This window comes from Hyperolius riggenbachi, chromosome 1 (genome assembly GCF_040937935.1).
Source record: "Hyperolius riggenbachi isolate aHypRig1 chromosome 1, aHypRig1.pri, whole genome shotgun sequence".
Lineage (NCBI taxonomy): Eukaryota > Metazoa > Chordata > Amphibia > Anura > Hyperoliidae > Hyperolius > Hyperolius riggenbachi.
Genome location: NC_090646.1, coordinates 295783480 through 295798036, shown reverse-complemented (window position 1 = coordinate 295798036; position 14557 = coordinate 295783480). Strand labels below are relative to the sequence as shown.

Below are 14557 nucleotides of genomic sequence, written 5' to 3'. Positions count from 1 at the left end.
ACACATGTGGAAGTAAAGTACATAACCAAAAAGTGTGAAACAGCTGAAAATACAGTGATGTGAAAAACTATTTGCCCCCTTCCTGATTTCTTATTCTTTTGCATGTTTGTCACACTTAAATGTTTCTGCTCATCAACAAACGTTAACCATTAGTCAAAGCTAACATAATTGAACACAAAAACCATCATTTAAAACTGCATTTTATTATTTAGTGAGAAAAAAAACTCTAAACCTACATAGCCCTGTGTGAAAAAGAAATTGCCCCTTGAACATAACTGGTTGTGCCACCCTTAGCAGCAATAACTGCAATCAAGCGTTTGCGATAACTTGCAACAAGTCTTTTACAGTGCTCTGGAGGAATTTTGGCCCACTCATCTTTGCAGAATTGTTGTAATTCAGCTTTATTTGAGGGTTTTCTAGCACGGACCGCCTTTTTAAGGTCATGCCACAACATCTCAATATGATTCAGGTCAGGACTTTGACTAAGCCACTCCAAAGTCTTCATTTTGTTTTTCTTCAGCCATTCAGAGGTGAATTTGCTGGTGTGTTTTGGGTCATTGTCCTGCTGCAGCATCAAAGATCGCTTCAGCTTAAGTTGACGAACAGATGGCCGGACATTCTCCTTAAGGATTTTTTGGTAGACAGTAGAATTCATGGTTCCATCTATCACAGCAAGCCTTCCAGGTCCTGAAGCACCAAAACAACCCCAGACCATCACACTGCCACCACCATATTTTACTGTTGGTATGATGTTCTTTTGCTGAAATGCTGTGTTACTTCTACGCCAGATGTAACGGGACACGTACCTTCCAAGAAGTTCAACTTTTGTCTCGTCTGTCCACAAGGTATTTTCCCACAAGTCTTGGCAATCATTGAGATGAGCCTTAAAGAGAATCTGTATTGTTAAAATCGCACAAAAGTAAACATACCAGTGCGTTAGGGGACATCTTCTATTACCCTCTGTCACAATTTTGCCGCTCCTCGCCGCATTAAAAGTGGTTAAAAACAGTTTTAAAAAGTTTGTTTATAAACAAACAAAATGGCCACCAAAACAGGAAGTAGGTTGATGTACAGTATGTCCACACATAGAAAATACATTCATACACAAGCAGGCTGTATACACCCTTCCTTTTGAATCTCAAGAGATCATTTGTGTGTTTCTTTCCCCCTGCAGCTATCTTCCACTGAAGTGTCAGGCTGTTTCTTCCTGCAGAGTGCAGACAGCTCTGCCTGTATGTAATTCCTCAGTATGTGAAAGCCCAGCCAGCTCAGAGGAGGATTTATCCAGCTTGTAAAAGATAAGAGAGAAGCTGCACTAATCTAAATAATACACAGGCAGTGTCCAGGGGCCTGGAGGGGGGAGATGCATCACAGAACCACAACACTGAAGAACTTGGCAGCCTTCCAGACACAGGCTGACAAGTCTGACAAGAGAGAGATAAGTTGATTTATTACAGAGATGGTGATAGTAGAACGTGCTGCAGTAAGCCAGAACACATTAGAATAGCTTTTGGAACTTGTAGGATGATAAAAAACAAGGTGCAATTTTTGTTACGGAGTCTCTTTAACCGCTTCAGCCTATATGGACGAGCAAGCTCGTCCAGGCAGCGGCAGCTGAAGCCTATCTGGACGAGAGTCCGCGTCCAGGCGCACTTCCGCGTGTGCGCGCGCATGGCCGCGTGGTGCGCGCGGTGCGTGCTTGTCCCCGACGGCTTACAAGCCGTGCTGTTTGGTGAAGAGGAGCCAGCGCTCCTCTGAGCCAATCAGAGCAAAGGAAGTAAAGAATTCACATAGTTACATCCAGTAACAATGTGAATTCTTAATAATGTTTGTAAATAAAACGTTTCCCTCTCTCTGTCTCTCAGCTCCTGTCACACAGATCAATCACTGTTCTGTGGTGACAGGAGCTGAGAGACAGACTGACAGATAAACTGGTAGGACTTTCTTTTAATAAAATTTGCCCCCCATCCCTGAATTTTTAACCCCATAACTGCCCAGAATCCCTGATTCTCCCTCTCCTTGGCCATTTATTCCCTACAGATCTATTGATCACTGATCTATTGTGATCTTTTTCTTCCTATCTGTTACTATCTATACTCTACTGTCCCCCCCCCCCCCCCTCTCTACCCCCTCTACAACCCCCCTCTACAAAATCTTTCTATCACTTTTTTCATCTTTATCATCTTTATCTATCCCTTTCTAAATAATGGCGAGGAGGCTCTATTCTGTGGTGGAGGCAGCTGCCATCCTCCAGCAGAGCAAGCAGCGAGGATGAGTCAGGTAGTGATTGGCTCCCTCCGTCCGGCTCTGGTTCAGGATCTGAATCTTCAGAGTCCGAAGGGCCGCCATCACGCCGCTTGAGGAGGGACCCAAGTCCTGAGTCCGCTGATGAGGGACCATCAGGACTGTCCACAGCAGGGGGCTCCGTGGGCGACCCAGCATCGGGCTCCGTGTGTGACCCAGCATCGGGCTCCGTGGGCAACCCAGCAGAGGGCTCCGTGGGCAACCCAGCAGAGGGCTCCGTGGGCAACCCCGCTGCTGCTAGCAGCAGTGCGCCAGGGGGAGCTAGGCGCAGACAGGGTAGGCAGCCACAGGTACCTTGCAGGCAGGAGGTACCGCTTCATATGTTAAATGGCACCTGGGAACCCCCTAATTATGCTGCGCCCAACATCCCACCCTTCACAGCCACCGCTGGTGTGTCAGTGCCCATTGTCAATCAGGCACCAATTGACATTTTCCAGCTTTTCATGACAGAGGCAATGTGGGAGCATTTAGTAGAGCAAACTAATTTATTTGCTCTACAATTTTTAGCTGACCACCCCACCAACTATATCGCCAGAAAATGGCACCCCACCAACGTGCCTGAAATGAAGGCTTATGTAGGCCTCACGCTCAGCATGAGCATCACCCCAAAGCCCCAGATAAAATGTACTGGTCCAGGGACCTTTATCATAATGCACCCCTCTATCCAGCAATAATGCGCAGGCAGCGTTTTGAGCTGTTGTCAAAGTTTTTCCACCTGAATGACAACTCTCAAGATGTGGAACATACCGACCCTGCCCATGACAGACTGTTTAAGTTGAGACCCCTGTTGACCCACCTAAGTGCAGTGGTCATGGATGTATATACCCCACACCGGGAAATTGCTGTGGACGAATCCCTGGTACCGTTTCATGGGAGACTTTCCATGAAACAGTACATCCCAAGCAAGAGGGCAAGATGTGGGGTGAAAAGTTATAGGGCATGCGAGAGTGGCACTGGCTATACCTTCACTTTTAAAATTTATGAAGGCAAAGACTCCATTCTGCAGCCAGCTGGGTGCCCTGAGTACATTAGCACCAGTGGCAAAATAGTGGTGGACCTACTGAATCCACTTCTCCACCAAGGCTACCACGTCTACTTGGACAACTTTTATACAAGTGTGCCACTGTTCAAGTTCCTCTTCTCAGTCCAGACTGGCGCATGTGGGACGGTGAGAGCAAACCGTAAAGGCCTCCCCCCCACAGGTAGTAAATAAAAAACTATGCAGAGGAGAGTCCTACGCACTCAGATCTGAAGAGCTCCTGGCATTAAAGTTCCACGACAAGCGGGAGGTGATGATGCTATCCACCATCCATACTGAGGCCACAGTTGTTGCCACATCCAGAACGGAACATCGTACAAAGCCAGAGGCCATAGTCGCCTACAATAAAAATATGGGAGCAGTGGACTTATCAGACCAAGTCTTGGCGCCTTATTTATTAAGAAGAAGAAGGAAAGCATGGTACAAAAAAATAACATTCTTCTTGTTGCAGATGACCATGCACAATGCATTTGTGGTCTATCTAAAAACCACCACAACACCAACAAGCCAACAGATGACCTTTCTTGAGTTCCAGATTCAAGTCCACAAGTCCCTAATGTATTCCCCTGGCCAAATTGCACAACAGGATCCTATCCATTTGGAGAACTCAATTAGACTGAGGGAGAGACATTTCCCTGAACTAATTCCCCCCAATGAAGTGAAAAAAGCCCCCCTGAGAAGATGCAGAGTGTGTGTGAAACACAAGAGACGGTGTGAGTCACGGTATTTTTGCCCAGATTGCCCCTCAGCCCCAGCACTGTGTGTTATCAAGTGCTTTAGGGCATACCACACACTTGCAGATTACTAATTTTTTTTTTTCCTTTTTTTTTGTGTTTTTGTTTCTCTCTTTTTTTTTGTGGTTTTTTTTTTCTTTACCTGGACATATTTGACTGGCATTTTCCCCCTTCCTATATATTCATGTAACTTACAGACCCTCAAAGGAGCTCACATTTGGCATAGCCCTATGTTTTTGGGGTGTTGGCAGAAACTGAATTTTTTGAGGAAAAAGAAAACACAAAGTAAGTTCAAAATTGAACTTTGGACCCTGCTGCTCCCATCTTCTGACTCTTGGATCTGCTTGACCCCTGGCTTATGGCCTCTGGCTTTTCTCTAATTCTGCAAGACATCCAATGGTAAGTTCCAATGTATTTATCACTGTGAAGAGAAGTGATATATTCAAATTAGCCACATTTTGGATTTGTTATAACCAGGGCAATGTGAAAATTCCTTTTGCAGTGTTCCTTTGAGAAGGTAGCTCACAAAATACCTACTGATGAATAGCCCTGGTTGTTAGCCTTCTATGATGGTGTCATGTGCGGTCTTTGTTTGATTCCAATCTCTCCTGGGAATATGCAAACAAACAATAGCTCTGCAACAATTAGTGCAAAAAAAAAAATAGTGCACATTGGATATAATTGATTGCTGCACACAACCATTTGTTACTAAGTAAGGTATATGTTGTATCATTTTAACCGTGATGAGCTGTAGAATACATTTTGGTGTGTTTTAGGACTGAGGCCTAAGTCATCAGATTTTTTTATAGTGCCAAAGTGAAAAAAAGATGTAAAAAATATCATTTTCCAAGTTATGATTCAATTTTAGCAAAACCGCAGAAGTCCAATTGTTTCAAAATATGTGTATCTCAGTAGGCCTGGGTCTCTAGTTTTCAAAATGGTGACATTTGTGACCTGTTTCAAATGTTCTGACACTCCAGGGGCTTTGCGAACAAAGAATGACTATTACTTTTGTTGCAAAAAATGGCCTTGAAAATTGCATTAGTGCTGCTCATGGTTAACAGAGTATTGCGTGGCCAAGAAGCTATCTGATTATGTGTATAGGGTATCATTTTCACCGGGACAAGCAAGAGAATAGTATTTGGGGTCTTTGAGAGATTAGGCATATGTGATGTGGTTTTGTTTTAGCAGCAAATGAAATGAAAAGCAATGCAATTGTTATTTTCATATACTCTGCACCAAACTAATACACTTGTAAAAAACACCAAAAGTGACAGAATTGAAAAGTGAATACTTAAATAGTTACCTTAGGGACTCAGCTTTTTAAATATGTATGTCATGAGGATGTATTACTGTTTTTTTTTTTTCAAATAAAGGCTTGTAATTATTGGTAGTGTGCAATGAGAACACAAAAAACACAACATAGAAAAAATGCACCTTTATTTCCAAATAACATATTGTCACCATACTATGTACTAGGGACATAATTTAAATCTTGTGATAACCACGACAAATAGGCAGATAAAATGTGTGGGTAAAATGTTCTGTAGCATTGTTCATTTTAAAACTATAGAGGCTGGAATTGGAGAAATAGTGTATTTTTTCATTTTTTCCCTCGTTTTTCTCTTTAAAATACATAGACATTTTAGTAGTTACTAAAAACAAATGTCACCCCCCAAAAGCCAAATTTGTGGTGAAAAAAACAAGATCTAATTAATTTATGTGTGATGAGTAGTGATAAAGCTATTAGCGAATGAATGAGAGCAGCGCTGACAGGGGAAAATTGCTTCAGTCCTTAAGGTGAAAATAGCTGTGAGGCTGAACCGGTTAATGTTCTTTTTGCTTAAAAGTGGTTCGCGCCTTGGATATTTGCCATGCAGGCCGTTTTTTCCCAGTCTCTTTCTTATGGTGGAGTCGTGAACACTGACCTTAATTGAGGCAAGTGAGGCCTGCAGTTCTTTAGATGTTGTCCTGGGGTCTTTTGTGGCCTCTCGGATGAGTTTTCTCTGCGCTCTTGGGGTAATTTTGGTCGGCCGGCCACTCCTGGGAAGGTTCATCACTGTTCCAAGTTTTTGCCATTGGTGGATAATGGCTCTCACTGTGGTTCACTGGAGTCCCAAAGCTTTAGAAATTGCTTTATAACCTTTACCAGACTGATAGATCTCAATTACTTTTGTTCTCATTTGTTCCTGAATTTCTTTGGATCTTGGCATGATATCTAGCTTTTGAGGTGCTTTTGGTCTACTTCTCTGTGTCAGATAGCTCCTATTTAAGTGATTTCTTGATTGAAACAGGTGTGGCAGTAATCAGGCCTGGGGGTGACTACAGAAATTAAACTCAGGTGTGATAAACCACAGTTAAGTTATTTTTTTAACAAGGGGGGGCAATCACTTTTTCACACAGGGCCATGTAGATTTGGAGGTTTTTTTCTCACTAAATAATAAAAACCATCATTGAAAACTGCATTTTGTGTTCAATTGTTATCTATGACTAATGGTTAACGTTTTTTGATGAGCAGAAACATTTAAGTGTGACAAACATGCAAAAGAATAAAAAATCAGGAAGGGGGCAAATAGTTTTTCACATCACTGTATGTCATATTCTAGGTTCTTCAAAGTAGCCACCTTTTGCATTGATTACTGCTTTGCACACTCTTGGCATTCTCTTGATGAGCTTCAAGAGGTAGTCACCTGAAATGGTCTTCCAACAGTCTTGAAGGAGTTCCCAGAGATGCTTAGCACTTGTTGGCCCTTTTGCCTTCACTCTGTGGTCCAGCTCACTCTAAACCATCTCGATTGGGTTCAGGTCTGGTGACTGTGGAGGCCAGGTCATCTGGCGCAGCACCCCATCACTCTCCTTCCTGGTCAAATAGCCCTTACACAGCCTGGAGGTGTGTTTTGGGTCATTGTCCTGTTGAAAAATAAATGATGGTCCAACTAAACGCAAACCGGATGGAATAGCATGCCGCTGCAAGATGCTGTGGTGCCATGCTGGTTCAGTACCCCTTCAATTTTGAATAAATCCCCAACCGTGTCACCAGCAAAGCACCTCTACACCATCCCACCACCTCCATGCTTCACGGTGGGAACCAGGCATGTAGAGTCCATCCACTCACCTTTTCTGTGTCTCACAAAGAAACAGTGGTTGGAACCAAAGATCTCAAATTTGGATTCATCAGACCAAAGCACAGACTTCCATTGGTCTAATGTGCATTCCTTGTGTTCTTTAGCCCAAACAAGTCTCTTCTGCTTGTTGCCTGTCCTTAGCAGTGGTTTCCTAGCAAACATTCTACCTCTTAACAGTTGTTCTAGAGATGTCTGCTGCTAGATCTGTGTGGCATTGACCTGGTCTCTTATTTGAGCTGCTGTTAACCTGCGATTTCTGAGGCTTGTGACTCGGATGAACTTATCCTCCGCAGCAGAGGTGACTCTTGTTCTTCTTTTCCTGGGGCGGTCCCTGCATGTGAGCCAGTTTCTTTGTAGCGTTTAATGGATTTTGAGACTGCACTTGGGGACACTTTCAAAGTTTTACTAATTTTTGGACGGACTGACCTTCATTTCTTAAAGTAATGATTGCCACTCGTTTTTCTTAGCTGCTTTTTTCTTGCCATAATATAAATTCTAACAGTCTATTCAGTAGGACTATCAGCTGTATATCCACCTGACTTCTCCACAATGCAACTGATGGTCCTAACCCCATTTATAAGGCAAGAAATCCCACTTATTAAAGGGGAACTGAAGAGAGAGGTATATGGAGGCTGCCATGTTTATTTCCTTTTAAGCAATACCAGTTGCCTGGCAGCCCTGCTGATCCTCTGCCTCTAATACTATTAGCCATAGCCCCTGAACAAGCATGCAACAGATCAGGTGTTTCAGACTTTATTGTCAGATCTGACAAGACTAGCTGCATGCTTGTTTCTGGTGTTATTCAAATATTACTGCAGAGAAATAGTCCAGCAGGGCTGCCAGGCAACTGGTATTGATTAAAAGGAAATAAATATGGCAGCCTCCGTATACCTCTTACTTCAGTTCCCCTTTAAACCTGACTGGGCACACCTGTGAAGTGAAAACTATTTCAGGTGACTACCTCTTGAAGCTCATCAAGACCATGCCAAGAGTGTGCAAAGCAGTAATTAAAGCAAAAGGTGGCTACTTTGAAGAACCTAGAATTAGACATACAGTGAAGGAAATAATTATTTGACCCCTCACTGATTTTGTAAGTTTGTCCAATGACAAAGAAATGAAAAGTCTCAGAACAGTATCATTTCAATGGTAGGTTTATTTTAACAGTGGCAGATAGCACATCAAAAGGAAAATCGAAAAAATAACCTTAAATAAAAGATAGCAACTGATTTGCATTTCATTGAGTGAAATAAGTTTTTGAACCCTCTAACAATAAAAGACTTAATACTTAGTGGAAAAACCCTTGTTTGCAAGCACAGAGGTCAAACGTTTCTTGTAATTGATGACCAAGTTTTCACACATTATGTACTATACTTCCACGTGTTAATTCATAGTTTGGACGCCTTCAGTGTGAATGTACAATGTTCATAGTCACATAGGTACGTGCACATATGCGTACGTGTGTGTATGTATTTTATTTTTTAATAGAATTCTGCATTGAAGCTTATTAGAATACATGACTTACCTTTGTTTTTTTCTTAGTTAGGAGCAGAAAACAGTGACTCGCTTGATGGAGAGAAAATTGGCCCACAGAGTGCAGAAGCTCCTGCGCAAACAAACTACTTTCTTCAGTACATTAGCTCTAGGTGAGATTGAGGTTACACTATATGAGATGAATAGAATTTAGGATGGTCTGAAGTCCATTAATTGTAAAGAACGCTAGATTGGATCATAGGTCTGTCTAGTATTTCACAATGGTTACCTAAAATGTTAGAAGAGTAACAAGTATCTGGGTATACTATGACCCCAGGAATGTTAATGTTCACGAAGGAAGTTAAAACCGTTTCAACTGCACTTAATGTTCTAGAAGAATATTTTGTCCTTCATAAGTGTTCTCTCCAGTTTAGTTGAAGTGGGGGAATATTTAGATTTTTCCCTCACACAAAATGATAGTTCACTCATACCAAAAGTGTAGTCTAATTTGAGACTTCCCATGCATGTGTTAATTATGGTTCTTTGGATGGGCTTGTGAGCTTCTGTTAAAAAACTGTTTTAACCGCTCCCCCTTTCCTAGTCAGAATGACCCCCAGAACACACATATGGTCCCCAAGTTTTAATACACATACTGGAGTGACGTTGAGTAGCAGCCTGGTTTTTAGCTTTTACCGACAGCCCTGCCCTTTGCTGCATGGTCCCTCTTTGGGAGGGTGGGCCACCACTGTGACGGAACAGTCTGTGTATAGAACACTTTGGCGGCCCCTGCCTGCATGATGTCACTGGTGCATCTTTACTAGATCTCTTTAATTCTGTAGTGAGGGGTTGACTAACAAAGTTGACTATTCCAGCAAATTACTTATAAGGTTCAACATTGTCCCCTTGCCACCCCCCCCCCCCTTTTCTTTTCACTGGTGAAGACCTGCTGTTCTTAGATTGACAGTCTTTAGATGCGTAAAGTAGGCATTCCAGTTAAGCCAGAGCAAATATGTCTAGAAGACCATTTCTTCCAGAATTCACTTATTATATTGTTATTATATTGTCTCTGGAGCTTACAACCTGGTGTTTCATCTTTGTCTTGGGTGCATACACATGCACAAAGGTTGTCACCAGAAGGGATTAGGACTAGATTCCTTGGGCAACAGGACAACAGAGGGCCCATAGCTAATACAGACTTCTCCCTCTGCTACAGTAGAGCGGTGCAAAGTGTTGCTAAGATAGAGGAGGGACGCCACCGCAGCGAAGGACAGAGTGACTTTGGTGGCAGGGATAAGGAGGACACTGAGTCACGGCTATTTAACAATAGCAAGTGTATGCACCTTAAACTCCATGGGCTCTTATTACAGTAGTAACTAGAAAATATAGTTTAAATTAGAGGGAGCCAAAGGTGATAGGGATAAGCAAACTGCCATATTTTCTTATAAACAATGCCAGTTGCCTTGGCAGCCCTGTTGAGTTTCTCATATAAGTAGTGTGTACAATTCAGCAGAGTCAGTGTACCTGATCTGCTGCATGCTTGTTCAGGGTCTACCGCTAAAATTAGAGACACAGGATCAGGACCACTGCCAGGCAACTGGTATTGTTTAAAATGAAATGTATATAGCAGCCTCCATATAACTCTCACTGCGGGTTCCCTTTAAAAACCTTTTGTGGATGATTACTTTCCAGAATAAAATTGTATGCATTCAGTGCTCAAACTAAAGAACCTCTTGGAGGTTTCCTTTTATATGCTCCATTTTATATACTTAATACTGATGTCTGTATTGAGAGCGTCTTCTCTTCTACAGTGACAGTTAGATTTAAATCCTATTATGTTAAGTCATTGCAAATTTTGATTGGCTAATGAATTTTAAAGGCGCATACACACGCCATACCGCCAGCAACGACTGGTCCATCAGGCCCTCCCGCTGGGGGGATGTTCAGAAACAGCCTTATGAGTCTGCCGATAGCGCGTACGCACGTGCTACTGACTGCTAAAAATCCGCCCAGCGGGAGGGTCTGACGGACCCGTTGTTGCCGACGGTATGGCGTGTGTGCGCGCGCCTTATCACCTCCATGAGGGCTTACCTACACAATGAACCGGTAGTATTTAAAATCTGTTGGTAAAATTGGCCAATCAAAATTGGATGTGTATGCACACTTATTCCACTTTTTGTGAACAATATTTTTGCATGTTTTCCAGTTTCTCCTGTCCTCAAAATATTATGTATTTTTATTTTTGTCTCTTTGTAGCCTAGAGAATTCAGCACACAAGGCAGAAGCTGCCAGCAACAAGTTTGTATTTGGACAAAACATGATTGAGAGAGTTCTTGTGAGTTTCACTGATATGCTTAATGTGGGGTCTGGATGAGGGCCAATGTGATAGATACTGTGATATTCACAGTACACTGAGACAAAGCTTGAGTGACAAATTGCAGACACTATGGCATTGGTCTATTAAGTGAATGCTTATGCTTTGTGTATACATGAAGTGTGACAGGTCAGGGGAAACATGCTTAAAGTAATCCCGAGCCGCAAAGCTTGGGTTCATTATAAAACATTACCCTAAAGAGAGGGACACCCCAGAAACCTATTGAGGCTTCCCTCGGTGGTCTGAAGCCCTCCTGTTAACTATAGCTAAATTTGTAAATGTATACTCTCAAATATAAGCAAATTCGTAACCGTTGCTATGTCCCCAACATCAAGGATTGCCAATTTCAATCACAGCTATTGCCTGTTGCCATGTCCTTCAGTCTTGTCCCCAGTATCCCCTGACCTTGGTTTTATTTACTGTTAGTGTTTCAGAGTGGAGACTGGAACTCCTCACTGGTTTACTGTAAAAGGTGGAAAGTACTGTAGAATATTTCTCTGGTAGAATCTGTAGTGTATGCTGCCTCATGTTATAATACATTTGAATGTACAGTAGACTTTCATTCAGCCTCCAGTAGATACAGGCTTCCAGAAAGTTATGGCGGACCAACCACTTTATTACTGTACATTGCTTGCTCATAACTGATATGCACCTAAGCTGATAGTCTATTTGCTTATAGTTTCAAGTGGCCTTTCACCATACAAATGCTGGCAATCTTAGCAGCTTTGGGCTGGTTGCCCTTTCTCAAGTGCCCAGTGTGATTGAGGAAAATATTCCATTAAATGCAAAAAGAGAAGAGTATGCACCCATGTGGGCGGGCACCCAACTTAATCCCATCATTAACCCTTACAGGCAAATACAAGAGCAGCAATAGCCAAAATCATAGAAAACATTTTAACTAGAATTCATTATTTAGCCCCATTGACATTATAGTGTACCAGAGACAGTGTTATACCAAGATTTTTTTATTTACCCAGGGTTTTCTCCAGCCCCATAAGCACGTCTTAGTCCCTTGCCACCCTCTGTTCAGCATGCGCAGAAGCCCCCAACTGACGGGACTGAGCCAGTTACCGGGGCTGATTGCCGCTGAATGGAGGACGGCAAGGGACTTAGACATGCTTATGGAGCTGGAGGAAGAAAAAATCTTGGTTTAATACAGTCTCTGTTTTCTTTTAAAGTAACTGTATTTCTGTAGATTAGGAGACCAGCTAAAAATGTATCCTTAGTGGTGCGCCACTACACCAATTATTCACTAGTAGATATTAGTATAAGTACATAGTAAATTCATTGAAGTGCTAAAAATTGGTTCACAAATTATCAGATTCTTTTGACACGACATCCCATTAAAAGATGCAACAACAAAATAGCAAGATCAATTGTTTAGAAAGAAGATGTCGATTTGTTTCAGGTAGACCATTTTTCAGGCCTTCATAACGAATTGTGTACATCTGCACTAGATGTAATGACATCCAGACCAAAACTAAGCCAGGAATATCAAACTAGTTTTCTCTAATTGGCATCCGGGACAACACGAGATCCGGTCCCGCCCAGGATCTGGGGAAACATAACCCCAAGAAGATTAAAAGCCCCCGCCCTCCCTCCAACCTCAGTTAATCTGTGTTTCCGCGTCGGAAACACCTAAGAAGAAAGCTCCCGAGTTTTGTTATTTTTGCACTCACCATTCGGTGAGTCCTTCAGGAGGTAGCGTGGCTTTTGCGGAGCAGGAGGTGACGCGGGCTACTGTCCTCCGGTGTCGGTGTATGCGGCCTAGGTGTCTGGTGTTTCTGGCCGGCATTACGCTTGTCCCCCCGTCAGACGCCGGCTCTGCAAGAGGCATCCGCGCTCTGGCCGGCGCCCGGAAGTGACGTCAGTGGAGGGCGGCCGGAAGTGGGGCGGACCTAGGAGAGCCAGGAAGGAAAAGAGCGTGCTCCTGGCGTCTCCATTGCGCTAACCAAACCTCCCGCACTATACAGTGGTATTGCGGGGGAGAGAGAGGATGTCACAGCCGAAGGGTGAGCAGCCACAGCAGCGGGAGGCAGAGGCTGTAGGCACACCTTCCAAATCCTCTGGGCAAGCGCAGCCATCGGGTACAAGTCTGGTAAGCCCTCCAGTGGAGGATGGACTTTGTGGTTTTTCTATGCTGTGTACCGATGGTTTATGGAGTCTGTTGTCTTTTCTTCTGTTTTTTAGACAAAGACTGATCCTAAGACAGCTGGTCAAGTTAAAAATTATAAACGATGTGGCTTGTGTAATAGCAAGATAGCTTTGGAGGCCCCAAGGAATTTATGTCAGGGGTGTACCGATGCTATTGTAGCCTCACATTCATCTGATATATTGAAGGGGGTAATGGAGGCTGTTAATAAGAACATGCAGGAAACTTTGGATAAATTTAAAGAGTCTTTTATCCCACAAGCTTCTGAGCACCTCCCAGGCCCTTCTTCAGGCCTTTTATCCCAATCTTCCGCCCTATCTGATATCTTGGAATTGGAGAGGAGGGAGAGGAGGAGGGGGAAGAAGAAGAGGAGGAGGAGGGGGTTGCCGTCTCTCAGGATGAGGGTGAACAGCCCCATTCAGAGGGTTCGGATAGAGAGGGAAAAGTTAACACACCAAGATTCCTTTTTACTCCAGATGAATCTTCTGAGTTGCTCAAAGCAGTGTATACTACGGAACAAATTAAGGAACCCGTACCTGAATTAACTCCTCAGGATCAGGTCTATTCGGGTTTAGGTCAATCCAAGGGGAGAGTTTTTCCTTTTCATAAAACCCTTCAGGATATTATTACTTCTCAATGGCAAAATCCTGAAAGACCTCTATTCATACCTAAGTCAGCAAAAAGGAAGTATCCCTTTGACCAATCAGAGATTGATAAGTGGACAAAATGCCCTAAATTGGATGCATCTTTGTCAAAATACTCTAAAGACTCAGATTTATCCTTTGAAGACACTGGTGTTCTAAAGGATGTAATGGACAAAAAGGTTGATGCTCTCCTTAAAAAAGCTTGGGAGTCAGCAGCCTTCGGATTCGTCCCAGGTGTTTCAGCCACATGTATCGCACGTAACCTTAGAATTTGGATGGATAATTTATTCGAACAAATCTCTAAGGGGGTTCCACTCAAAGACTATTCTGCCTCTCTGCCAGTTGTACTGAGGGCAGTCGCCTTTTTAGCGGATGCAGTTACAGAACTTATTCGCATCTCTGCGCGTACTACAGCCCTTGTAAATTCAGCGCGTAGAGCAGTGTGGCTGAAAACCTGGGAGGGAGATCAAACATCAAGGAATAGGTTATGCTCAATTCCGTTTGAAGGTAATCTTTTGTTTGGCTCAGGCCTTGACGATGTTTTATCTCGCTCTGCTGAGAAAGGCAAACAGTTCCCCAACAAAAAGAGAAGTTCTAGAGGCAAAAGACCCTTTGTCCCTATTAAACAATCTCCCGAACAATCTAAGAAAAAGAACGTGCAGAGAAAATGGTCCTTTCCTAAAGGAAGAGGTAGGGGAGGGTTCACACTCGGTAGGAC

The 14557-nt window shown here is 43.1% G+C and overlaps 1 protein-coding gene across 2 annotated transcripts in view; it reads left to right on the top strand.

The window, feature by feature from the left end:
* The window catches only part of RANBP3 (RAN binding protein 3), a 139726-nt gene that overhangs the window by 101132 nt on the left and 24037 nt on the right, over nucleotides 1–14557 (top strand). For both annotated transcript variants that reach the window (XM_068233744.1, XM_068233743.1), the window contains 2 exons: nucleotides 8742–8845; nucleotides 10926–11004. In XM_068233744.1, coding sequence (XP_068089845.1) covers nucleotides 8742–8845; nucleotides 10926–11004 — 183 coding nt within the window. The remainder of the gene's footprint in view (nucleotides 1–8741; nucleotides 8846–10925; nucleotides 11005–14557) is intronic.